Genomic DNA, 24,666 nt, shown 5'->3' with positions numbered 1-24,666 from the left:
AATTACTTAACCAATTTTACTTATTTATTTATTTATTTATTTATTTATTTATTTACTTACTTATTTATTTTAATTTATTTTTATTTATTTCAGAGAGGAAGGGGGAGTGAGAGAGAGATAGAAACATCAATGATGATAGAGAATAATTCATCAGCTGCTTCCTGCATGCCGCACACTGGGAATTAAGCCCTCAACCTGGGCATGTACTCTGACCAGGAATTGAATCGTGACTTCTTGGTTCATAGGTCACTGAGCCATGCTAGCTGGGCCCAATTCATTTTAATTCCTTGGCCTATCCACCTCTCCTCCCCAGAAAGTTACCCCTCTCTTCTTGGGTTATAGAGTTTGTCATTGTACATCTCCAGCATCCACAGTTTCTATTTTATTCTTTGTCTTCACTTCTGAAGTGTGAGCATTGAGGGGAGATAAATTTTTTTAAATGTTTTGTATATATTCATCCTAAAACACAGTGAGTGGTATTCAGTGGGTTCTCCTTAAACTTGTGGGACTTGGTTGTCAGTCACAATAGTTGCAAACACAATGTCTGACAATCAACAGGGCTGTTTTGAAATTGGTCCCTGAAACATGTTCCCTTCTTCTTCCTTAAACACCCAGGTTTACACAAGCAGGACCTGCCCTGGGCCCTTTCCACACCCTCACCAGACAGGATGGCTGATTCCCCTAGGAACAGGAGCTCAGAGGTCAAAGTCCCTGGTCACCTGAGCTAGAAACCATTCAAAAAGAAGACAAAGTGATAAGCATGTGGTATCTAAAGCAGAATCATAAAAAAAAAATATGTCACATTCATATAAAGATATATATAGTACACTAGTACAATGAAGAACAGAGTACAACATATAGCTTATAAATGTGTAATACTGAGAAAAATAAAGCAGATACAGAAAAATGTAGAGAATATGTTTCCCTTCAAGTAAAATTTGAAAGCGAGGAAATGGCAGTGTTCAGAAATGTATGCTTAGGTGGTAAAATAAAGATGAAACAGAGAGAGGGTCTCATCATAAAAGTTCAGATGATGGTTTTGGAGAAGAGAGGAAGCAGGCTGGTGCGGGCGGTGGCAATGTTTTATTCATTGACCTGGGAGACAGTCATGAGTGTAAGAGATTCATTAGACTGTGTATTATAGTTTGTTGCCCTTTTCTACATAATTAATCTATATTTTAAAAAAAATGATTGAACACGGACCAAAATAACTATTTACATTGGTGAGCATGCATAAAAATAAACAGAAAACATGTATTTCTTATTTGGCTTTTTTTGGGGAAATTGAATGGTAATGAAGATGAAAGGAAAATAAGAATATAAGTAAAATAGGATACCTTACAACAGATAAATGTTGTTTAGATTCTGTAAGCCGAGAATATACATAGTTCACTCTGAAAGTGAGGCCAAGATTGAACAAAGCAAAACTTAAATATAAAACTTAAAAATGAATTTTAAGTATCTTGACATTGTTCAGATTTCAAAAGCTAAACCAGGGCGAATGTGGGAAAGACATTTCAGTGCCTCTGCTCCAGGATTCCTGTGTATCCTTCACAGCAGGCCTTTAGTGGCGATGAGAACACATTACATAAATGAACCAGAGGTGCTGGTGCTGGTGCTGGGACAGAGGGCCAGGTATGGAAACCCAATACATTGGAGGTGGGGGAGACCTGACCCAGGATCAGTGGTAGGTCTGGTCCCAAGGTGCCCAGTGCCTGAGCAGTCCTGTCACTCATGGGAGGATGTTCTAAGGGAAGCAGAGAGCAGGAACAAGGATTCCTTAGTGAGTCAGTAGGGCTGTTCCCCAGAGGTCCACAGGCCTCATCCTAATCTCCAAGCACCTGTCTCCTGCACCTGAACTAAATTTTCCACAGCCAGTTGGGACACAGCAGACCCTAGGGCATGGCCACTGACTCCTAAGCAGACTGTCTTGCATAAGGGAAGGAGAAACATCACTGAAGAATTATAGGAAGGCATCATCATGGAAGGGGAGGCAACTTTGCCCAATCTCCTGCTGGCTCATGTCATGGTGGTCACCATCCCTGAGTCAAGACAGTGGCTTCCTTGATGGGCTCAGGCAGCCCCTAGAGCTGCAAAGTGAAGTTCAAGAGTGTGGGGCCAACACCAGAACTCAGAGCTCTGACCTCCAGTCTTCCCTCACCTGCAGGTGAGGTGCTATGCTCTCTGTCCTACCTGGTCTGTCACTGTGGATCATGCCACCTCTTTCCCTCCCAGCGCTCCAGTGGGGATCCCCCGTGGAGATGGGAGTGAGGTGACCCTGTTTTCCTCTCTGGTCTTTGAGTTCACAGGCCCTGCAGTGACCCCAGAGGTCTAGAAGTGAGGTTAGGAGGGAGGTTTGGAATCAGGCTTTTCTGGGACCATATCTTGAGCTTGCTGTCTACTAGTCTTGTGCCCATAGGAACTTTGCTTACCTCTTACTCCCTCAATTCCCTGTCCTCAACATGAGGGTAACAGCACTATCTCATAGGTTTTGAAGGTGTAGGAGGAATATTAATATGACAGGTAAGGTGATGCCTGGCACAGGTAAGGACTTATTAACTACTGGACAGAGTTTTATTAGATGCCAGAGCAAACTTGTGGAAGGACTGGGTGATGAGCAAACACAGACCATTCGGCCTTTCAGATTCCCATCCTCTTTAAGTTCAGAAACCCAGTTTTCTCTACCATAATCCCTGTGCTTTCAAGACACATCGCATTGTTGTCTTCCACACCCCTAATCCCAGTGAAGTGAGGGACAGAAGATAGCTCTAGGTGTTTTCCCTTGGGAGTTGCCTGGGATTTTACAGCAACAAGATGAACACACACTCCGAGGTGTGTCCCTCCTACCTGAGTGAGGCAATGGTCCAGGAAGCAGAGAAAGAACATGGCCCAATGGCTCCCAGGGCCTGGGAGGAGCCAGACTGAGCCTTATAAAGGGACCAGTCTTTGCCCAGATGCACAGCACACTCATCCTTCTCCTCAGTGACACCGCATCATGTCTGGTAAGTCTGCACCTAACTGTTTGCTGGGGGGGGGGGTTGTGTTTCATCAGGGCAGGAGTAGGGAAAGTGGTGATGGGAGAGGATTCAGGAGCCTGGATCCAGACTCAACTCTGCCTGTTATGGATCTTTCCAACTTCATCCCACTTGGTCCCGAGGGCCTATCTATAAGATGTCTGTACTGATGCTCCCACTGCTCTTTTGGCTCTTCTGTGACAATTCTGTGAAACACCCCTGGTAGGAGCTAAGTGTAGGGACCTTCCTCTCCTCCTTGCCTTCTTTTCTCAGACTTTGCACTCCAACCTCTGGGGACAGTGGGGGTCTTTCCCAAAGTCTTGAAGATTCTCCTAAACCCAGGCTAGCAATGCCCACTTACCTTGCCCTGGTGAGAAGACCTGCCACTACATGATTCAGGGAACCATCAACTAAGGTTTTGGACCTCCTCCCCAGCTGATGGAATGACCAGTGACCTTCTGTGCACAGGGCTCAGCTAAGGCCTTGGCCAAGTTGACAGAGGCCTTGTGTGGTTTCACTTAGGGACATAATTTCTTTCTCCCTGATGATGAGGAAATGCAGTTTTTGTTAGATGCCTGCACATGTGAGCCATACACATTTCTTGAGAGTTTTGGAAAGTCTGGGTTGTGAGGATTGCACTGTCCTATTTCTCTGCTTGGGATCCAGACTGTTGGTGGAAGTACTGGCTTTGGGAAGTCAGACCTCTTTACTTAAATGTGGTCTAGCCTTGGAGTTCCAGACAGCTGGTAGGTACAAAGGTCATCTGAAGGAGTCTATCTCCCCACATTCCACCCAAGAGTCTAAAACTGAGGCAGGTATTTCTGTTTATTTCAAACATGATGCCAACACTGGTCAGCAGTCCTTCTTTCCCACTGGTGGGGATGATCCAGGAAAAGTTGCAGGAGCTCAGGACAGGGCTGTATATCTCTGCTCACACTCACCATCCTACTCACACTCACCACTGGGAGCCTCCAGGGCCCATTTCATTTAGAGCTTGCTTTATGTTCACAATGGGCTCCTCGGGGGTCTCGTTCCAAGAGCAGCTCAGGGCAGGTGAGCCAGACTAGTTAGGAAGTTATTTTATCCCCATGACTCTAACCCTGACATTGACCCTGAAGCAGATGGTGTTGATGCTCTTGAAGAGTAGAGTCATCAAATGCTGTGTTTGGCTCAGGTCCCAACTAAAACACCTCAGTTCTTTTCTGTGTAGTAGACCCCTACCCTTTCTGCTTATGCCTCCTGTGGTTCTGTCCACAGTGGGCTTCTGTGTTCTCCCCCATCTCCTCTGGTCCCTGACCTGCATGGGCCCAGGCCCCAGGTCCCCTCCTTGTGAGCTTCTCATCCCACCTCCTAGGTGAACAGCTCCTTCTGCTCCACCGGAGCCTCACTTCACTGGATACCCAGTTCCCACCCATTGTCCTGACTTAGGGACCCTGACCTGGGGGGAAGGATAACAACGGTCCTGTCTTTCTCTCTGGCAGCTTCCAGTAAAAAGAAGATGAGCAGCAACACTCCAGTTGAGAAGTCCGTGATGGACTTGATCGATCTGTTCCACGAATACACCAAACCGGATGACACGATTGGCATGCAGGGCCTGATGAAGATGCTGAAGGAGAATTTCCCTAACTTCCTCAAGGCCTGTGTGAGTCTGGGTGACTTCTCAAGGTTACTTGGGGCCTGGCATGGTGGAGGACCTTGGACAAATCAATCCCATTCTCTCATCCTTCATATTCTCATCTGCAAAGAGGCCTAAGAGGACTCACCTGAGTTATTATCGGGATGAAGGAGATGATACAGGTGGCCCAGAGTAAAGGCATCTGGAGATGAAGGGTGGTTATTAAGTGGTCAAATAGGAGAGTGAAGAATGGGTCCCCTGCCACTGGTCACTGTCCATCCAGGAGACTGAAGCCCATAGGCTCAGGCTCTGCCTCTAGAAGCTTCCATCAGGTTCTCTGAGATCCAAGGGAAGGCGATGGAAATTCCATGGCTGATAAAATTAACACCTTTCATTACAATGAAAAGCTCATTTGTAGACCTGATTTAGTCTGACAGTTAGAATATACTGAACTGATTAAAAAAAGAGAGGCTCCTTTTTTTAAGTGACACAGAGAGTGGGTGAACAAAAGAGGGCACTGAGCATGGAAGATTCGGGAAGGCAGATAGGAGACAGGAGAGGAGGGTTAGGAATGAAGAGACAAGGGGTAGGGCCTATCTTTATTTTCTGGGTAGAACTTAGGTAGATGGGGTCCTGGAAGTGGGTGGGGTAGCAGGTCTGGGTCTAAAGACCACCCACCCACCAGCTCATTGATCAGTGGGGCTCTGGGCAGAGTCTGCCCACCAGCACTAGGTCTCTCTTTCATGCTGATATTTGATCCAAGGAATCTCCCTCAGTGACCTGCAGGGTAATGCTAATTTTTCCGTTATCCCCAGACACCCTCCACTGGCCCACACCAGCTACACCTGTGTGGCCCCAGGTGTCTCTCTCCCCCTCCTCCTGTATGCCTCCTCCTCCTCTTCCACCCATAACACTTTTGGGACTGAATTTGTCTTTCCCACAGGAAGAAAGAGGCAAAGATTTCTTGGCCAATATCTTTGAGGACCACGACAAGAATAAGGATAAGAAGATTGAGTTTTCTGAGTTCCTGTCAGTGTTGGGAGTCATAGCCACGGACTACCATGAACATAGCCATGGGGCCCCACTCTGTTCTGGAGAGGACAGTGATTCCAACCAAGCCTGAGGCTTCCAGAAACCCCAAGAAACAATAAAGTGTCTCTTGCCCAGATACAGCCCGTTTCCTGCTTTTCTTTGGCTACTTACTCTGTCAGAACTGTGCCTTCTTGGTGAATGTAATTGTGGATTCTCCATGGGGGATTACCCAGGACTGTGCCAGGAGGGTGCCCTCTCTTTGGCCTCCAGTACAACTGACCACCTCTCTCAGCAGGGCCTCTGTCCACCTCTGCCCCTGCTCCCTAGCACAGCCAGCCTGCCAGGTCCCGGGGTCAGCAGTGCAGAGCATTCTGCTGGCCCAGCCATGCTTGTCCTTCTCAAGCCACGATCAGCATCTGGGGATCCAGGAACTGCAGGGAGCAGGAGCCAAGGGAGGTGTGAACACAGTACCTCTAGCCCTCCCTCCTGCAGGACCCCAGGGACATAGGGGGATGACACCACTGAAATAGCATTGGGTGGAGGGCTTTGGGGGCACATGGCACTGGTCACTGTGCATGGGACACTCAGCAGTGCCCAGAGGACTGGATCCTTGTCCTGTGTCCGTGTGTGTGTGTGTGTGTGTGTGTGTGTGTGTGTGTTAGCCCATGTGGGTGTCCCTGTGGAGGTTGAGAGCCACCCTGTCTGCTGAGCTGACCCTCGCAATGGTTTGCTAAATGCTGGGAGCTGGGTGTCTGGGGAAAGCACAGAGTGATGGGTGTTCCAGGCGTGAGGAGTAAAGCTAATGCTGGAGTCCAGAGAGTGGGAAGCAAGTGAGAAGACAGGACTGAAGAGGAGCGGGGAGGAGAGGGCACGAGGGAGGAGTGGAGAGCTCATGCTGAGTCATCAGTGACAGTGACTCCGCTAGCTGTGGAAAGAGGCGTGCCGTTCCCCGCAGGCTCTTTCAGGCCAGGCAAGGTGGCAGAGGCCGAGCATTTAGAAAGAAGCAAGACACAGGGGCTGCCTGAGCAAGCTCTGGCTCTCCCACAGATGAGCCCTCTCCATGGTGCCAGGATGCCTGTAGGCACTCATCTGTCCATCCAGGGTCCCCTCGGGACAAGTCCCTGCTGCTTCAGTAGCTCCCCTCTTTGAGGATCCCCTCATCCAGCTGGGTCATTCCCTGCCTCCTGCTCAGTCTCCTGCTAACCCCTCAGCCAGGCCACATTCTTCAGGGAGAAATTAGCAACTGCCTCCAAAATCTCCTTCTGTCCCACCTGCAGGCACTCTGTGGGTGAGTCATTTGTCCACATGGATGACTCCTTCCTCGGCTCCCTAACACGCAGGTATATTTCTCCCGACAGAAGGCATAACTGTGCAGACACTTGAAGGCAGAAGGTGTCTGGACAGAGAGGAGCTTAGAAAGGAGGTCAGTGTGGCTGGAGGGAGCCTGGGAGGAGATAGGGGAGCGAGGGAGGAGGACCGGTCCAGTGCCTGGTGCAGGGGCAACTGTATTAGCGATCTATTGCCATGTGACAACATTACCCATCACTTAGCAACAATCAGGAAACACTTATTATCTCACAGTTTCTTGGATGGAGAATCCTGCATGGCTCAGCTGAGTACTTCTGCCAGCGATTCTCAGCAGGTCGAGGCTGTGGTCTCAACTGAGGCGGGATGTTTCAACCAGGGCCTGTAGTCTGGGAGGACTTCCTGGGTGGGCTCTTGAGCTGGGTCTCCATCGATGGCTAGGGGAGAGTTTCTGTCTTTAGAAGACACACCGAGGCAGTCATGGTGATCATGACTGGGATCTACAGAACCAGCTCCAGGGCAAGAGCCACACAGACCTCAAGAGGCAACGCTGGCTCCAGGGCCTCTCCAGAGCCAGAGCAGCTCCGGGCACAGCCTTCCCTGACCTCCAAGAGGAAGAACCACCTGCAGCTCGTCTTAAAATTTGACTGTAGTTTCTGTAATATTCAGTTAAAATAAACTGTATTTCAAATAGAGTGTAAAATGTTAATAAAACAAAATTATATTTAATAAAGTCTAATAAGAAATGTCAGTGCTAAGAAAAAATTAACCTTGAATCGTATGAACCTAATGTAATTTAAATGGTTACTGGTAATGGATTAAAGAACAAATGTTGACATATGCAAATAAATGATCACTATGCACTCGTTAAAAATCAGGCTACATTGACTTAGTGTGTGAGCAGATGTCTATAGCACAGTATTAACGAGAAGACTAGTTACCGCACAGCTGTAAGGAGATCAGCACTGTATATTGGGACAGTGTGTGTGTGTGTGTGTGTGTGTGTGTGTGTGTGTCATGGGGGAGGGTTTTTTGGTTGTTGTTTTTTTTGTCCCAGATTGAAAAAAAGGCAGTGTGAAGGAGGTACAATATGAAACCCCAACAAGCTCTGTGTCAAAAATGAATTATTTTTAAGTGATAAATCATTACCTACCAATTGTCCAAGGTCATATTGGCACACCAAATTCATTAATTAGGTGGCTACTAGGTTGTTTTTAAATATATATATATATATATATATATATATATATACATATATATATATATATATATATATATATATATATATATTGATTTCAGAGAGGAAGGGAGAGAGAGAAACATTAGTGATGAGAATCATTCATTGGCTGCCTCCTGCATACTCCTTACTGGGTTCAAGCCTGCAACCCAGGCATGTGCCCTGACCGGAATCAAACCTAATTTGAGCCACTAGTTCATAGGTAAACTCTCAAACACGAAGACAACGCGGTTTCTAGGTCTTTATTTTCCCTAAAGGGCTATAGACATTGCTGTGGTAAACACCTACTTGGTGTTTTTTTTTTTTTTTTACCAGATTTATTGCTGTTTAATTTCTTTCTTGGGATAAATTCCCAGGGGAATGATGGCTGAATCTGAGGTATTCAATAAATTCTCTGTGACTATAGCTTGGCATTGCAAATTGTTTTACCTCTTAGACACGTGGGCCAATTTTATTTTATTTTAGTGTATGGTGAACCACTTATTCGCCGAAGGAATCATGATGTTGGGTAGATGAAGGCTCACCCTGTAAAGTGGGAAAAGTTTGGCTTCAGTATTTACTGTTTCTCTCAAACCTTCAGGGATGTGGTGGAGGCTTAATCTCGGGTTCAATAGCCTGCCCTTTGGCGCCCCCTTCTGGGAGGCTCACTCACCCGCTGCGTGCCCCGCCCAGCTGGAGATGGGGAGGAGTTCACCTGCCACTCAAAGGCCCAGGTGGTAGCTATCTGAGGCCAACCAGGCCTTTGACCATGCGGTTCCCTCCCTCTGGAGAGCTGGTCTCCATGCTTCACCTGCAACAGCATCTTTTCTTCACTCCCACCTGAAAAGCTGCCTCCTGAGGAGGTCTTCCTCAGCAACCCAGGCAGACAGGTCCCTTCCTGGGTGCCCAGAGTGCCTGTTTGTGCCACTAAATTAGCAGTGTTCACCGTGTGTGACTGTCCCCTCCGCTCCTTCCCGCCCTGTGAGCTGGCCGGGTGTCCCACCATGTGGCCTGGAGGGTCCTGGCACACGGCAGGGCCTCCAGAAATAGTTGTCAGATGAGTGAATGTCCCTCATTCACTGTGGAGTTTGGGGTTCACTGACTGAGGGAGGACATGCCAGGGGGATGCATTGGAGTTGTGTGTGTAGCCCCACCCAAGCCTGGAGCTGGGAAGATGACCTGGGAGGATGAGCTGGGAGGGTGAGCTGGGAGAATGAGCTGGGAGGGTGAATTGGGAGGATGAGCTGGGAGGGTGAGCTGGGAGGATGAGCTGGGAGGGTGAATTGGGAGGATGAACTGGGAGACAGGGAGATGGATGATCTTGTGACCTTGTGTGAGTCTGAGATGTTTCAGATCAGGCCCTGAGGGCAGCTGGGTCCCTGAAACTGGCTGAGTTAATCTTAGGGAGCACATGCCTGTGATGTCATTTCAGGAATGCAATGAAGGCTCCGCTGTGCTGCCGAAGGCCCTGTGAGGCGTCACAACACCGGCCGCCATGATTGGAGGCCGCGAGGATGGGCAGGGAGGGGCCCTGAGACCAGGGCGGCAGGAAGCAAAGGGCAGAGGATGCTTGGGCTGGCCCCGAGGAGGAGCTGCTCTCTCTTCCCAGATTCTCCACTGGCCCCAGCAGCTCCACCTCCACATCTCTGGACTCCGCCCTTGTCCTGCTGCCATGACGGACACGCCGGTGGAGGAATCCCTCTTCCAGATCATCCGCAGCTACCATCAGTACGCGGCCCGGGAGGGGGACGTGGAGACCCTGTCCCTGGAGGAGCTGAGGGCCCTGCTCATGGACAACGTGCCCCGCTTCATGGAGAGCCTGGTGCGGGGCCGGGGGCAGGTGGGGTGGGTAGAAGGTGGGTTGTGGGGTTTGACGTGAGGGTTTTGTATAAGGAGCACCTCCCAAAAGTACTGGAACTTAGGCGGGAGGGGGCGGGGGAGAGCTGAGGCTGGATCAGCGGCCATAGGGAGGACGGCTCTGGCGGCTTTTCCTCCTGAAACTCCCTGCCTGGCCCCGCTCCAGCCCGAGCATCGCAACCCCTGCAGCTCCATCCTATCCCCAAAGCAGGGTGGGGCTCTGCTTGTTTTGCTTCCCCTGAGAACAGGTCCTAAACCCTCCCTCTGCCCCTGGGCCCTGCCCCACCTGCCCTTTGAGTCCAGCCCCTTCTCCTGAGGTCTAGCACAGCCTCCTCCTACCCACCCTCAAGGGTAGTAGTTGGGTTAAGACAGTGGTCGGCAAACTGCTACTCACGAGCCACATGCGGCTCTTTGGCCCCTTGAGTTTTTAGCAAAGGCCAGCTCAGGAGTACCCTAATTAAGTTAATAACATTGTACCTCCTATATAGTTTAAGTTTTAAAAATTGGCTCTCAAAAGAAATGTCCATCGTTGTCCTGTTGATATTTGGCTCTGTGGACCAATGAGTTTGCTGACCACTGGGTTAAGGGGAAGCCAGGAGGGACTAGGTGTGGGCAGGTAGGAAATGGAGCTTCCCCTCCCCCCTTCCCCCTCTGAGGCCAAGTCTCAGACCAGCCCAGCGGCCCAGCCCTGACCTTAGGCTGCTCAGCCACCTGCTCAGGCCTGGAATCTTCTCTGCCATCAGGAGCAGCCATGTGATTACCCGGCTCCCTGGAGACGGCAAGGCCAACCCGAGTGTCTGTCCTCGGTGCCTGCGGTGCCAGGCCCCCAGGTGATCCAAGGCTGCTGCCTCCAGGACTAGCCCTCTAGTCCCTGCAGGCCCCCTGCCTCCTTTTGGGGAGCATCAGAGGAGAGTCTTGTCCTTGGCTTATTGGAGTGCAGCCCCCAGGTCATGGAGGGGGGGCTGGTGACTGTGATTGGTCCCCTGTTTCTAGGGAAACCTTGTCACCTGGGCACGGGGCCCACAGAGCCAGCACCTGGGCACAGGGCAGAGATGACGGCCCGGCCAGGGGGGCTGCGAGAGGGAAGCCTGGGAGAGCTGCCCGGGCAGGGGGCCTGGGCACCGTGGGGTCAGCCCGCTCTGTGGGGGCTCCCTCCTCGTGGCCTGTCCTGTCTCCTCATGCACTCTGACCTGACTTCCTCCCTGCCGTCCCTGCCGCCTGAATGCTCCTTTGCTCTCCTTGGCCACCCCCAGCCTTAGCCCTCAGGGCCAGTGCTCTGGGACACCGGACAGCCCAGGGCCCATGGCCTTGGCCTCCCCCCATCCTGCACTTTCCTTAGGACACAGGCCAGTGGCCATGATCAATCCTGGGCGGGTGGCACCCCCTGCGGAAACCTGGCCCACTGGGTGCCGGCCCTGCAGTGGTGCTAGAGATGCAGACCTGAGGGGCAGTTGGCGGTGCCTCGGGCAACTCCCCGTGCGCAGCCCCAAGCTGGGCGGCCCTGCGGGGCGGATGCTCAGCTGGGGAGACACTCAGAAGCCACCAGCAGAGGGCCAGGCGCCCGGCCCTGCTCAGCCACCAGCCGGTCAGCCAGCCACCAGCACCCAGGCTGCTCCCTCCTTCTGCCCCCTGCGGCCCGGGTCCAGGTGCCCGGCCCCCTGTGCCCCTAGGGCCACACCCAGTTTCCCCGCCGTTTCTTCCCCTCGGGCGGTGGAGCCGGAAACTCTGCCAGGGCCCGTGCCTGGGTGCCGGCTGACCCCGTGCCCCTCCTCAGGGCCGGAGGAAGCCGTACTTCGTCTCCGAGCTGTTCCGGGCGGCGGACAAGGACAAGGACAACCAGATCTGCTTTGACGAGTTCCTGTACGTGCTGGGCTGGCTGCTGAGGGACTACCACCTGCAGTACCACCGGCAGCTGTGCGCCCGCTACTGCGCCCAGCACGGCCTCTACTAGGGGAGCCCGAGTGGAGCTCTGCCACGCGTGCCTGTGTGCCCAGTGTGTGTGCTCATGTGTGTGCATGGGTGTGCGAGGGCACCCGGGAGGGAAGAGAATAAAGCAACTTCACAGCAGTTTCTGGTGTCACTCTCTTCATGGTTAGGGTGTCAGCGATGGGTCCAGGAGGGGAGGTTTGGGTCCCCCAAATAGGGGGTCATCTATTTGGGGTGAGTGAGATCCCCTGCCTCCAGGAGCCCCTGTCTGAGGGGGGAGGCAGCCCCTGCTCTCAGCCCCTGTCTGAGAGAGAGGAGCCTTCTCTTTGGGGAGCTGACCCCCTGAAAGGAGATGCTGATCACTCCTTCACGGCACCTCCATGGTGGGACAGGACAGAGGGCAGAGGCACTCAGCGTGGACCCTGGTTTGAAGGTCTCTTGTCTCTGGACGAGAGCCCCAAGGGTCAGCGTGCAAAGAGAAGGTCCAGGACTGGGGGAAGATGATGCTGGCAGTTACCTGGGGGGCAGGGCAGGGCCAGTCTAGAAGGCAGACAGACCTTGAGGTGGATTTGTGCAGCTGAGTCAGAGATGGGACCAGGGCAGAGCCAACAAGCCAGCCTGGGAGGGGGAAGAGCGATGAGTGGCAGTTGGGTGATAGTCAATCAGGGAAGTCTTCCTGGAGGAGAGAGGGCTGGGTCTGGTTTTACTAATAAAACATGATGACAGACATGGCGTTACTCCAGCTCAGGGCCACTTGTGACTCACGGACCCCAGTCCTCCCTGGCCCCTGACCCCTCCCAGCTGAGACCTTCCTGCCCTGTCTGTGTTGTCTGTGTTCCTTTCTCTCCCGGGAGCTCAGGAATCAGACCCAGAATCCCTCTGGGAGGGGCTCCTCTTGGTGGGTTTCTCTCTGAGGATCGTCTGGGAACCACGTCCTAGTCACTGTGGTAGAAACAATGGGTTTTAAGGGGATGATGGGTGGTCACCCTCATTGCTCCCCCGGGCAGGTGATTGGGGGGCTGGGAGGGGGGTGAGGTGTCATTTAAGGGCCCTGGCTGCTCTCTTTCCTGCTGGGTCTGTGTCACAGAGGGCAGAAGTACCCTGCTGCTGAGTGGGGACCTTTGTGTCTGGTCAGCCAAGCTCTGAAGTGGATTTCCCTGCTGCTCCCTCACTGGTGGGGCCCCATCACCACCCCTTCCACACCCGCCTTTGGGGACTCAGCTGGGCCCCCACCCACTTCCCTCTGGGCCTTCCTGCCCTCCCAGGCCTGACCTCCCTGTGTGTGTAGGGGTGTGTGTGTCCCGCTGCTCCGTGGTGGGGCTGCTGTCTGCGTCCTCCTCCAAGCCAGGGACATGCCTTCCCATCGGCCTATGTCAGCACACGGTGGGTGGTCAGCCGTGTTGGAGGGAGGAATACAGGAACCTGATTAAAATCCCCGTGGGCTGAGTCCTCATGTCCAGAGATCCAAGCCATCCCTCCTCGAGCCCAGGGGGATTCTCCCTGCCTGTTTCTTTTTAACTGAGTTGGGTTTCACAGGCCATTGAGGACTATGGGGCAGCTCAGCCCAGCGCTCCTCGCCTCCTCCTCGCCTGGGGGGGCGGAGAGGGGGAGAAGAGAGGGCACAGGGGGAGGGTTTCTTCACTGCCGCCTGCCTGTCCTGATTTCACCACCCTGGCCGGCCGGCTCGGGTCTGTTGGGACACACGCAGGAAGGAGCCCTTTCCTATAAACACGGCAGGTTCTGTTCCCCCAGGTTGCCCCACGGCCCACAGCCTGATTGCGGGCTCTGTCTTCCCCCCATATGCTTGCCCAATTTCCCAGCATCCTCTGCTTCCAGGGCAGCTCAGCCTGGCTCTGGCTCCCCCGAGCCTTCCCATGCCGTCTGTCTGGAGGGGCATCTCTGAGGAGACAGTTGGTGGCCTGGGGAGACATGCTCCCCTGACTGGCATGCGATCCTGGGCTTCTGCTGCCTGAGTCTCCCTCACTGCATCTGGGGACTGTTTTCCTGAAGCTCTGAGTGAAGAGAGCTGTCCCCACTGGCTCTGTTCTTGGGTGTGTGTGTGTGTGTGTGTGTGTGTGTGTGGCTTCACAAAAGAGATCTCCTGCCTGGCCACTGTGGCTCAACGGTTAAGCATCGACTGTGAACCAGGAGGTCACGATTCAATTCCAGTCAAGGGCACATGCCCCAGTTGTCCACTCTGTCCCCAGTAGGGGGCGTGCTGGAGGCAGCTGATCCACAGCTCTCTCAGGGATGCCCAGGGGTAGCCACCAGGTGGTGCCTGGGCTGGGTCAGGAAGGATGAGGAGTACGTGGCTGGCAAAGAGGCATTCCCGGCAGAGGCAGGAAGCAGACAATGTCACAGCATGTCATAAGTCACCTAAGTCATTTGATGCGCTGAATGTGGTGTCTCCCTGTGGGCCTCCGTTTCCTCATCTGTAAAATGGGAATTAAGGCAGTACACACCTCACAGGATTGTTGTGAGAATTAAGTGGGTCAATGTAAGTAAAGCACTTACAATAACAAGTGGCACCTGGTAAAAGCACAATAAATATCAGCTATAATTTTTTTTTCAGCTACGATTTTGCTATTATTTGTTGTTGTTAGTATTGAGTACTGTTGCTATGATGGTGTGTGCCAGGCACTGCGCTGGGGAAGCAGAGGTGGATGGTCAGTCTGGATCCTCACGGGTTGACAGTTCGGCTGGAGTGTCAGGCACATTCACGGGCAGCTCTGATGCTCTACCCTCACGCAGAGCATGCTGGCTGCACACTGCTCTAAGCACTTTACACTGTTTTGTGCAAACTTTTTATTGAAATGTTGTACATATTAGGAAAAGCCTACAAACCATAAATATTTTGCATCTATTATTAATCTTTACAACAACACTATATGGTAGATTCTATTTCCTTTTAGGAGGGAACATTAAAAAATTATTTTTAATTGTGGCAAAATACACAGAACATACAATTTGCCATCTTGGCCATTTTGGGGGTAAGTGCATTCATGTTCCATCTCCGGACCTGTTACCTCTCATCCTGCAACGAAAGCCCTGTACTCTACTCAACAAACAGCTCCCCTCTCCTCCTCCCTCCAGGCCTGGCAACCCCATTCTGTGTTCTGTCTCCATGAATTTGACTACACATCGTATACCTGGAATCACAGAGTACTTGTCTTTCTGTGATTGGCTTATTCACTTAGCACCATGTCTTCAAGGTTCATCATGTTGCAGCTGCATCAGAAGTCCCTCCCTGTTTAAAGGCAGTGTGGTGCTGAAACCAGTTTGGCTCAGTGGATAGAGCGTTGGCCTGTGAACTGAAAGGTCCCAGGTTCGATTCCGGTCAAGGGCATGTATCTTGGTTTGGGGGCACATCCCCAGTGGGGGTGTGCAAGAAGCAGCTGATCGATGTTTCTCTCTCATCAATGTTTCTAACTCTCTATCCCTCTTCCTTCCTCTCTGTAAAAAATCAATAAAATATATTTTAAAACAATAAATAGATAGATAGATAGATAGATAGATTAAGGCAGTGTGGTATTCCATTGTATATATACACCACATTTTATTTGCTCATCCATCTGTGGATAGACACTTGAGTTGCTTCCATATTTTTGGCTATTGTGAGTAATACTGCTAAGAACGTGGGTGTCCAAATATATTTTTGAAACCCTGCTTTCAATTATTTTGGATATATACCAGAAGTGGAATTGCTGGATCATACGATAATTCTGGTTTTTAATTTAAAAAAAAATATGTTTTTATGGATAAGAGAGATAGAGATAGAGAGAGAGAGTGTGTGTGTGTGTGTGTGTGTGTGTGTGTGAGACAGAGAGAGAGAGAGAGAGAGAGAGAGAGAGAGAGAGAGAGAGAGAGAGAGAAACATCGATGTGAGAGAGAAACATAGATTGGTTACCTCTCATATGCACCCTGAACCGGGTTGGGACCTGCAACCAAGACATGTGCCTTAACTGGGAATTGAACCGGTGACCTTTTGGTGCATGGGACAATGGCCAGGCATTTTTAATTTTTTGACAAACCATCATACCGTTTTTCCACAGTGGCAGCTTCATTTCATATTCCCACCAGCACAGCACGAGGGTTCCAGTTTCTTCCCATCCTCCCCAATGCGTCTCTGTTTATAGTGATAGCTATTAATATGTTCTAGTTGTGCTGGGTATGAGGTGCTATCTTGCTTTGATTTGCATTTTCTGGGTGACCAGTGATCTGGAGCATCTTTTCATGTGCTTATTGACCATTTGGGTGTCTTCTTTGGAGAAATGTCTATTTAAATCCTCCCATTTCTTTTTTTCAATCAGATTGTTGTTTTGTTATTGTTGTTGGGCGATAGGAGTTCTTTAGATATTCTGGATATTAACTCCTGTCAGATATATGATTTGTAAGTATTTTCTCCTATGATGGTTTACTTGAAGAGTTTTAAATCTCTACTTAATAAGTGAGGTAACTACTAGTGAGGCACAAAGAGGGGAGGTAATTGGCCAAGGTTACTCAGCACTAGCGTTACTGACATGATGAAGCCCAAGGTTAATTCCATCTACTTCCCCCAGGAGGCGATGGCGGCCCAGGCCCTGGAGAAGCACAGGGTGAACCCTTGGTGAATGCATGAAGGAAGGAGAGAGGACAGGGGTTTTCCCTGCAGAGTCAAGTCCTTGTCAGATTACACTCAGGAGCCCCAAGCTCCCGGATCCTGTCTGGTCGTGACATGCCCATCAGACCGGAAACTCCCCGTGAACCGCTTCGCCCCTCTGCCCTCAGTTTCCGTGTGGGTTCCGCGCCCCACCTCCTGACAAGCGTGTTCCAAGCCTCTAAGTAGATTATGTGATTGTGAAGCACTTTGTAGCGAGAGGAAAGGCGTGACGGATCCTCGGCGTCCGAAGCCGGTTAATCTCAGGGGCATTTTGTTGGTTTTGGCAGCAGCTCGCTCCTCCTGAAATCCTGGGGAGTGGGCCCCCTCCTCTTCTCCTCTTGGACAGGAAGCACTTCTGGCTTCCCCAGAGACCCCACCCCCACCCCCACCCCACCTTCAGAGGGGGTTCCTCTTCAGCCCAGGCTCCTGGGGTCAGAGGCACACAGCCATGCCCCAGGGGGGTGAAGGGCCCTGGGTGCTTAGGCAGAGGCTCAGAACCTCATGCACACAGAGGGACCCCAGCCTGCCTTTGTCTCCCCAGGACAGTGCACCCCAGCTTCACTGGGCAGGAGAGGAGGGAGAGGAGTGTGGGCAGCAGCAGCGAAACTGACTGGCCCTTAGCAGCCTGTCCCTGCCAAGTCCGCCTACCCACCCACCAAACAACAGACCATCGTGGAGTCACCGCACCTTTCATCCCTCACGTCCGGCCGCAGGGCCAGGGGCCTTCACCTTTTTGGGGTCTCGGACCCTCTAGGGCAGTGTTTCCCAAACTTTTGACATAGGTGTACCCCTTCTATAATTTTTGTAACGCTGAGTACCCCTCGTACTCATGAGAACATAGAATTAGGCGCAGCTAAGCACGGTGCAGTGCATATCCCCACCAAACTCCGGTGCAACGTGTGCCCCCACCAAACACTTCCCGTACCCCTGGGGGTACGTGTACCACACTTTGGGAAACACTGCTCTAGGGAATCTGAGAAAAGCCAGGGAGGAACGTGCTAAGGCACACACTCAGCATGATGCATCCACTTCCGTCCCATTCAGAGATGGACAGAGAGGACACAGGTACCAGGAAACCAGCAATTGGGACAGCGGGGGACTCGGGAGGGGGCGCCTGGTCACCCTGGTGGCTTCCTGGTTCCCCTGCTGGGCACTACTGCCTGGGAAAAACCTTCCTCCTCCCCTTCTTCCTCCCCTGCCCCACCCGGCCCTCAGAACTGTCCAGGCTGCCTGATTGCCCCATCACCTGCTTAGGAAACCTGAGGCTGTAGCAACCTGGAAGGGAGGAGTTGCCTCGCCCTCCCTCTCAGGCAGCGGCCAAGCCCAGCCACTATAAAAGGGAGCGCCGCTCAGCCTGAGCATCTGTCAACTCTGTCAATTGTCAGCGCTGTTTCAGGAAGACCTGGTAAGTGGACTGAGCTGGTGGGCCCCACACTTCGGGCTTCTCTGGGGGAGGCTGGGGGTGGGGAGAAGGGAGGGAAAGGAACCAAGATCCAGATCTCCTGGGGAGAAGAGTGAGCCAGGGACAAAGCAAGAGCCAGCCCTCTAGCACTTGTAGGTGAGGGCATGTTCCTTTCTTAAGCTGGGCTTTTCTTGAGCAGAGGGTGAAGGCATGGAGTTGGCAGGTACTGTGTGTGTGTGTGTGTGTGTACCTACTCCCTACCACACTCCACACTCCACACTCTGATCCATTTCATCTCACCCCTTCTCATCACAGCTAGAGCATCCTCTGGGTCTGGTTGTTTGGATGGTGCAGGCCAGGACAAAGCCACTACTTGGGTTATGAGCCTTCTGAGTGTCCCTTTAGTCTTCACCCCACTGGGGGCAGAGGCGCCATCCCCACCCCTGTGCTCCCTTTTTCAGGTGAAGCAACTCCTCGGGCACCATGCTGACGGAACTGGAGAGCACCCTCAACAACTTCATCGAGGTCTACCACCGGTACTCCATGCTGCAAGGGAACGACCACGCCCTCTACAGGGACGACCTGAAGAAACTGCTGGAGGCCGAGTGCCCTCAGTACATGAAGGTGAGGTGTGGCCAGGTGTCCCCTGGCTCTCTGCCTGGCTCTGCTGACGCCCGGGGCCACTGTCTCTCCCCATCCCCGCTGACCGGGGAAATGGCCACTCTGCAGCTAGCACTCACTCCGATCTTCACACTCTGCTTCTTCCTCCTCCATCTTGGCAGAAAAAGAGCGCAGACACCTGGTTCAAAGAGCTGGATATCAATGAAGACAATGCTATCAACTTCCACGAGTACCTGACGCTGGTGATAAAGGTGGGCCTGGCTGCCCATGAAGAGAGCCACAAGGAGTAGCTGCTGGGCTTGGGGCTGCTGGGCCCGGGGCTGGGCCCCTGGACTCATCCCTCAATGATAATAAAGTGATGGATACCTCAGGCCTCTCTCTCTCTCGTTCCTCTTGTGGAAGGAAGCTCCTTGTGGGGTGGGGGTGGGGGGGGGGGTTGGAAAACCCACAGGGACAGAAACAAGCTTCTGTTGCTACCCCTCCACCCCCCACGCCCCCACGCCCCCACGCCCTATGTCTCATGAACTTTGTTTTTGCCATGTGTCTGGTTTCCTCTCCAAATGATTTTCCCCTGAATGATTTCTGAGTCTCTTCTAGCCCTGGCCCCTGAGTCCCTGGCTCTAGGACTTGGGGTTCTAAAAAGCCCACGATACTGTAGCTATTGGTCTTCCAAACGGTGACATGGAAACAGAGGGATGTAAGGAACACTATTGTGCCGGGACCGGTTTGGCTCAATAGAGTGTCGGCTTGGGGACTGAAGGGTCCCGGGTTCGATTCCGGTCAAGGGCATGTACCTTGGTTGCGGGCACGTCCCCAGTAGGGGGTGTGCAAGAGGCAGCTGATCGATGACTCTCTCTCATCGATGTTTCTGACTATCTCTCTCCCTTCCTCTCTGTATAAAATCAATAAAATATATTTAAAAGGAAAAAAAAAAGACTCCTAAAAAAAAAAGGAACACTATTGTTCTCTCAACTAAATTTTAAGTTCCAGCTAAGTGTCTTAGGTGAGACTCTTGGGAAATTAGGGCAAACATAGCATAGAAGTGTGTTTGTGTGTGTGTATGTGTGTGTGTGTGTGTGTGTGTGAGAGAGAGAGAGAAAGACAGAGAGAGAGAGAGAGAGAGAGAGAGAGAGAGAGAGAGAGAGGGAGAGAGAGAGAGACTAATTCTGTATGTGGTGTGACAGGAGGTAGGTGTTTAGAATTTCAGAGCCCAGCCCTGAGCTGGGCTTCTTGCCGCACCTTGGAAGTGTTCTGTGGCCCCCACTGGGGTGAGGAGGCAGCGGTGTTGGTGAAGGAGGTGTACTATACATCTCTGAATGGGACGGAAGTGGATGCATCATGGTGAGTGTGCACCTCAGCACATTCCTCCCTGGCATTCCTCAGATTCCCTAAAGCAGTGTTTCCCAAAGTGTGGTACGCGTACCCCCAGAGGTACGGGAAGAGTTTGGTGGGGGCACACGTTGCACCGGAGTTTGGTGGGGATATGCACTGCACCGTGCTTAGATGCACCTAATTCTATGTTCTCATGAGTACGAGGGGTACTCCACATTACGAAAATAATAGAAGGGGTACACATATGTCAAAAGTTTGGGAAACACTGCCCTAGAGGGTCTGAGACCTCGAAAAGGTGAAGGCCCCTGGCCCTGCGGCCGGACATGAGGAATGAAAGGTGCGGTGACTCCACGATGGTCTGTTGTTTGGTGGTTGGGTGGGTGGACTTGGCAGGGACAGGCTGCTAAGGGCCAGTCAGTTTCGCTGCTGCTGCCCACACTCCTCTCCCCTCCTCTCCTGCCCAGTGAAGCTGGGGTGCACTGTCCTGGGGAGACAAAGGCAGGCTGGGGTCCCTCTGTGTGCATGAGGTTCTGAGCCTCTGCCTAAGCACCCAGGGCCCTTCACCCCCCTGGGGCATGGCTGTGTGCCTCTGACCCCAGGAGCCTGGGCTGAAGAGGAACCCCCTCTGGAGAGGTGGGAGGGAGAGACTTACCATTATCAGATTTTGTTTGCCACGGGGTCTGCTGACTCAGCCCACTCAGAAGCCATGGGGAAGGTGACAGAGCACCCCCTTGGCGTTTCACTGTATGTGATGGGCACCGGTTGTGAACCACACATGCCGAAACCGGTTTGGCTCAGTGGATAGAGCGTAGGCCTGCAGACTGAAAGGTCCCAGGTTTGATTCCGGTCAAGGGCACATATCTTGGTTGTGGGCACATCCCCGTAGGAGGTAGGCAGGAGGCAACTGATTGATGTTTCTCTCTCATTGATGTTTCTAACTCTATCCCTCTCCCTTCCTCTCTATAAAAAAAAAAAATCAATAAAATATATATTTTTAAAAAGAATCACATTGACCTTGAGCTCTCAACAGTTGAACACACTGTCACTGGCCGCCCAGAGAAAGAGGTGGAAGTGAGGGGCCCTCCCTAGAAGGCTCAGGGAGGCAGGGGGCGTGGAGACTGAGGTTTACAAACAGGATTGTGGGCATTACGGGAACCGCTGGGCAGAGTCATACAGGCTGGTAGCCCAGAGCCAAGTGATGTGGGTTCCTGTTTCCCCAGCTACAAAAGAAGAACCGGGCGGTGGGAAGTTGAGAAATAAGTTGTTTAGCAGGAAACCCCGTGCAACATGTGGGCCCATAAAGGAGACCTTGGCTTATCAATTGAGGCAGATCCGGCCACTGAGATTTCCGGGGCCTGGAAGGATTACCTGCCTGAAATCCTGCTTCTTCAGTCAGGTTCTACCCTACCCCTCATTCCCCCCCACCTACTCCTGACTCTGGGTTCCTCAGGGTTATGACCAAAATCCTAAAAGCAGGGGGAGGGTCTAGAATTGGGCAACTGGAGTCTAGCAGCTGAGCAAATGAGCTTATTCCCATGGAAAGGATGTCCCATGCATTCCTCCACCTGGGAGCCAGACCATCCTGTTGGGGTTCAGATCCAGCCTATCTCCGGGCCTCCGGGCCTGGGAATTCAGCCTGAAATCAAATGGGCTGAAGAGGGTCTGGGCTTCCGCTGGGTCTCAGCGTGAACGGGAAATACCACCTCAGACCCGGAAAAAGACAACATGCTGATTGCTTACACCTTTGATTGCGGCTGGGATCTGTCTGAATAGAAGCAAGTGCGGCCACTTGTTAATCTTCCACCACCTGACACTTTTGAGAAATGTCAAAGGTCAACACAGTATATTTGACTAACAAATCCCAGTGGATAAAGCCAGTTTACCTGCATGATGGAGTAATATGATTGTATAGCCTGGTAGAGATGGTAAACCCCTATCTGTTAGGGTTTTTTTCATCACTCTTTTTAAAGTTAAAAGTGTCTCGCAGCTCACTGAAGAGTCTTACTTAGACACACCTTTTCTGGCTGTCTTTATAGATTCTCAAATATTCTTCAAGCTGGTTTAAGCAAACAGACATCTTTACCGATCTTTCATGAGTGAATTAAAATAAGAATTTTGACATGGGCCCACTATGTGTGTTGATCATTTTACTTCTTAGCACTAGACTTTGTGACTAGTTTATCTCATTTAATTTTTTGTAACAACTCTGAAAGAGGTCATCTTTCCATTTGTATATGAAGAGAGCTCTTTCTATTTGAATATGAAGAGATTCAGAGAGGTTAAGATAAAATAGCAATCAGTAGCCAAAACGGGTTTGGCTCAGTGGATAGAGTGTCAGCTTGTGGACTGAAAGGTACATCTATTCAGACCTCAGGTTTGATTCTGGTCAAAGGCATGTACCTTGGTTGCGGGCACATCCCCAGTAGGGGGTATGCAAGAGGCAGCTGATCGTTGCCTCTATCTCTCTCCCTTCCTCTCTGTAAAAAATCAATAATATATATATATATATATATATATATATATATATATATATATATATATATTTTTTTTTTTTTTTTTTTTTTTTTTTTTTAATTACAAGCAGTAGAGGGAGGGTTAGATCCCAACAGACAATATGTGAGGTGTGTGCATGGAGGGTCTCCCTCTATCAGCCTCTTGGTCCTCACCTCCTGCATGGTCTCTGCCATCCAGGGGCATAAGCAAAGGTCGAAGTTTCCAGAATGAGCTTCTTTCTGGAGCTGACTCATCAGGCACAGCTCAAGACTTGAGCTACTGTGAAGTTTTTGGTTTTGTTTTTTTCCTGGTGTGAGCAATCCAACACAACAAGAAGATCAGCATTTTGAGTTCTTTAACCACTTAGGTGTTGTTCCAGTCATAACTTCCCCTTCTTTCTGGGCTGGGGGCAGTTTTAGGAGCTGTAGACATTTCTGTGTAAACAACTCTCGGATTTGCAAAATCACGATCTGAATGGGCTGCGAAGGCCAGGGGATGGGCCTCTGGCAACTCTTTCAAACCACCTGTCCCCAATTTCTCACACGGACAGCAGCCTCCTTCCTCTTCCTCCTGCTGAACAGGCACAATTAGCAGCAGAAAGCATGAAGCCCACACGCAGAGCCTCTTCCTCAGCCTGGCCCAGCGAGGGCTCCAATCCGGGGCAGCTTGCTCAGTGTCTTCTTTTACTCTAGCAAACTCATTAGTCCACAGAGCCAAATATCAACAGGACGACGATTGGAATTTCTTTTGAGAGCCACATTTTTTCAACTTACACTTCTTCTAACATCACTTCTTCAAAATAGACTCACCCAGGCCATGGTGTTTTGTGGAAGAGCCACCCTCAAGGGGCCAAAGAGCCGCATGTGGCTCAAGAGCCGCATGTGGCTCGAGAGCCACAGTTTGCCCACCACGGCTTTAGCACATTTATCTCCCTGTGCTTTGCAGAGCAAAATATTTAACCAAAATAGGGTGCTCTGGATTTCTTTCCTACTTTTGTCCTAGACCACATGTGTCAAACACAAGGCCCGCGGGCCAAATCCGTCCCGCCAGGCCTTGCAACGTGGCCCGCACCGCGCTGTCATCACTGCACTCCGCTGCGTTTCCATCACAATGACAGTTTATGACTGTTCAGTAAACCATTCGGCCCACAATTTAGGCTGGATTTTAGATTTTGGCCCCTTCTCTGATTGAGTTCGACACCCCTATCCTAGACCTTTCATGAGGTACATCTATTCAGACCTCACTGTAAATATCACACTTAATGAAGAAATGATAGAGCCCTAGCCGGTTTGGCTCAGAGGATAGAATGATGGCCTGTGGACCAAAGGGTCCCAAGTTCGATTCCAGCCAAGAGCACGTAACTTGAATGCAGGCTCCTCCCCAGCTAGGGGCTCATGCAGGAGGCAACCAATTGATGTGTTTCTCTCACATCAGTATTACTCTCTGTCTTTCCCTCTCTCCTCCACTCTCCCTAAAAACCAATGGGAAAAAAATATCCTTGGGCAAGGATTAACAACAACAACAACAAAAAGAAGTTATAGACATTTCTCTTAATGATGGAAGAAGACACAGTGCACCCATTTCTCTATGACTTCTATTTAGAATTTGTATTGGAGGCCCTGGCCAGCGTTGTAAGACACGAACAAATAAATGAGAAGTAATGGGAGCTCTGGAGGCTCTGGTCACATGAAGTAAGCGAATACCCTGCTGGGCTCCCCGGTTTCTACAGTTCATTGCCTCCTTCCTTTCTCCCTTGTGAATAATAGCTACTCTTGCAGAAGTTTTAGAAATGTGCCCCCAAAATTGAAATTGATTCTTCCTATGAGGCTAATAATGCCATTACTGGGGGGAAAACACACACACACACACACACACACACACACACACACCCCAAAAAAAACACACACAAAAAAAAACACACAAAAAAAACAAACAAACTGACTTGCTGGCATCTCTTATTTTCTTCTGTGGGCTGAATGGCTTTCCCATAGCCTGCATCTGGACACCCAGGCTTGGGACAGGAAAGATGCTGCCATACTCTCAGACTCAGAGAAATCAGCTACTCTGAGTCCCTTCCTCTCGAGAAAGGTTTCAGAAATTTAGAAATTCACAGTCTGAGATAGAGACCCCAAAAATCATTTCTCCTGCACGTCCCCTTTCTGCTGTCTATTCTGGGTCTCACAGAGAGCTAGCCTTTCAACACGTTTAAGGCAT

The 24,666-nt window shown here is 51.1% G+C and overlaps 3 protein-coding genes across 6 annotated transcripts; all 3 read left to right on the top strand.

Moving 5' to 3' along the window:
• The first annotated feature begins 4,497 nt into the window (after window positions 1–4,497).
• On the top strand, window positions 4,498–5,797 carry LOC118727308 (protein S100-A7-like). Its single transcript, XM_036453081.1, has 2 exons — window positions 4,498–4,656; window positions 5,573–5,797. Exons 1-2 carry the CDS (start codon window positions 4,513–4,515, stop codon window positions 5,750–5,752), a joined length of 324 nt encoding a protein of 107 aa, XP_036308974.1. The 5' UTR covers window positions 4,498–4,512; the 3' UTR covers window positions 5,753–5,797.
• Window positions 5,798–9,473: 3,676 nt separating this feature from the next.
• Window positions 9,474–23,095, top strand: LOC118727297 (protein S100-A15A-like). 3 transcript variants are annotated; one of them, XM_036453060.1, is made up of 4 exons: window positions 9,474–10,022; window positions 11,814–12,000; window positions 12,419–12,428; window positions 23,086–23,095. In XM_036453060.1, exons 1-2 carry the CDS (start codon window positions 9,678–9,680, stop codon window positions 11,988–11,990), a joined length of 522 nt encoding a protein of 173 aa, XP_036308953.1. In that variant the 5' UTR covers window positions 9,474–9,677; the 3' UTR covers window positions 11,991–12,000; window positions 12,419–12,428; window positions 23,086–23,095. The 3 variants fall into 3 exon arrangements, with proteins under 3 accessions (XP_036308953.1, XP_036308952.1, XP_036308955.1); XM_036453059.1 differs by lacking the exons at window positions 12,419–12,428; window positions 23,086–23,095 and having other exon boundaries at window positions 11,814–12,106; XM_036453062.2 differs by lacking the exons at window positions 12,419–12,428; window positions 23,086–23,095 and having other exon boundaries at window positions 9,475–10,004; window positions 11,814–12,106.
• S100A8 (S100 calcium binding protein A8) lies at window positions 17,861–18,997 on the top strand. 2 transcript variants are annotated; one of them, XM_036453095.2, is made up of 3 exons: window positions 17,861–18,009; window positions 18,468–18,630; window positions 18,789–18,997. In XM_036453095.2, the coding sequence occupies exons 2-3, from the start codon at window positions 18,490–18,492 to the stop codon at window positions 18,915–18,917; spliced, it is 270 nt and encodes an 89-aa protein (XP_036308988.1). In that variant the 5' UTR covers window positions 17,861–18,009; window positions 18,468–18,489; the 3' UTR covers window positions 18,918–18,997. The 2 variants fall into 2 exon arrangements, with proteins under 2 accessions (XP_036308988.1, XP_036308989.1); XM_036453096.1 differs by lacking the exon at window positions 17,861–18,009 and adding an exon at window positions 18,138–18,162.
• Window positions 23,096–24,666: the final 1,571 nt, after the last annotated feature.

Source organism: Pipistrellus kuhlii, unplaced genomic scaffold (genome assembly GCF_014108245.1).
Source record: "Pipistrellus kuhlii isolate mPipKuh1 unplaced genomic scaffold, mPipKuh1.p scaffold_m20_p_24, whole genome shotgun sequence".
NCBI lineage: Eukaryota > Metazoa > Chordata > Mammalia > Chiroptera > Vespertilionidae > Pipistrellus > Pipistrellus kuhlii.
The sequence above is the reverse complement of the archived record's forward strand: the minus strand, read 5'-3'. Positions and strand labels throughout refer to the sequence as shown.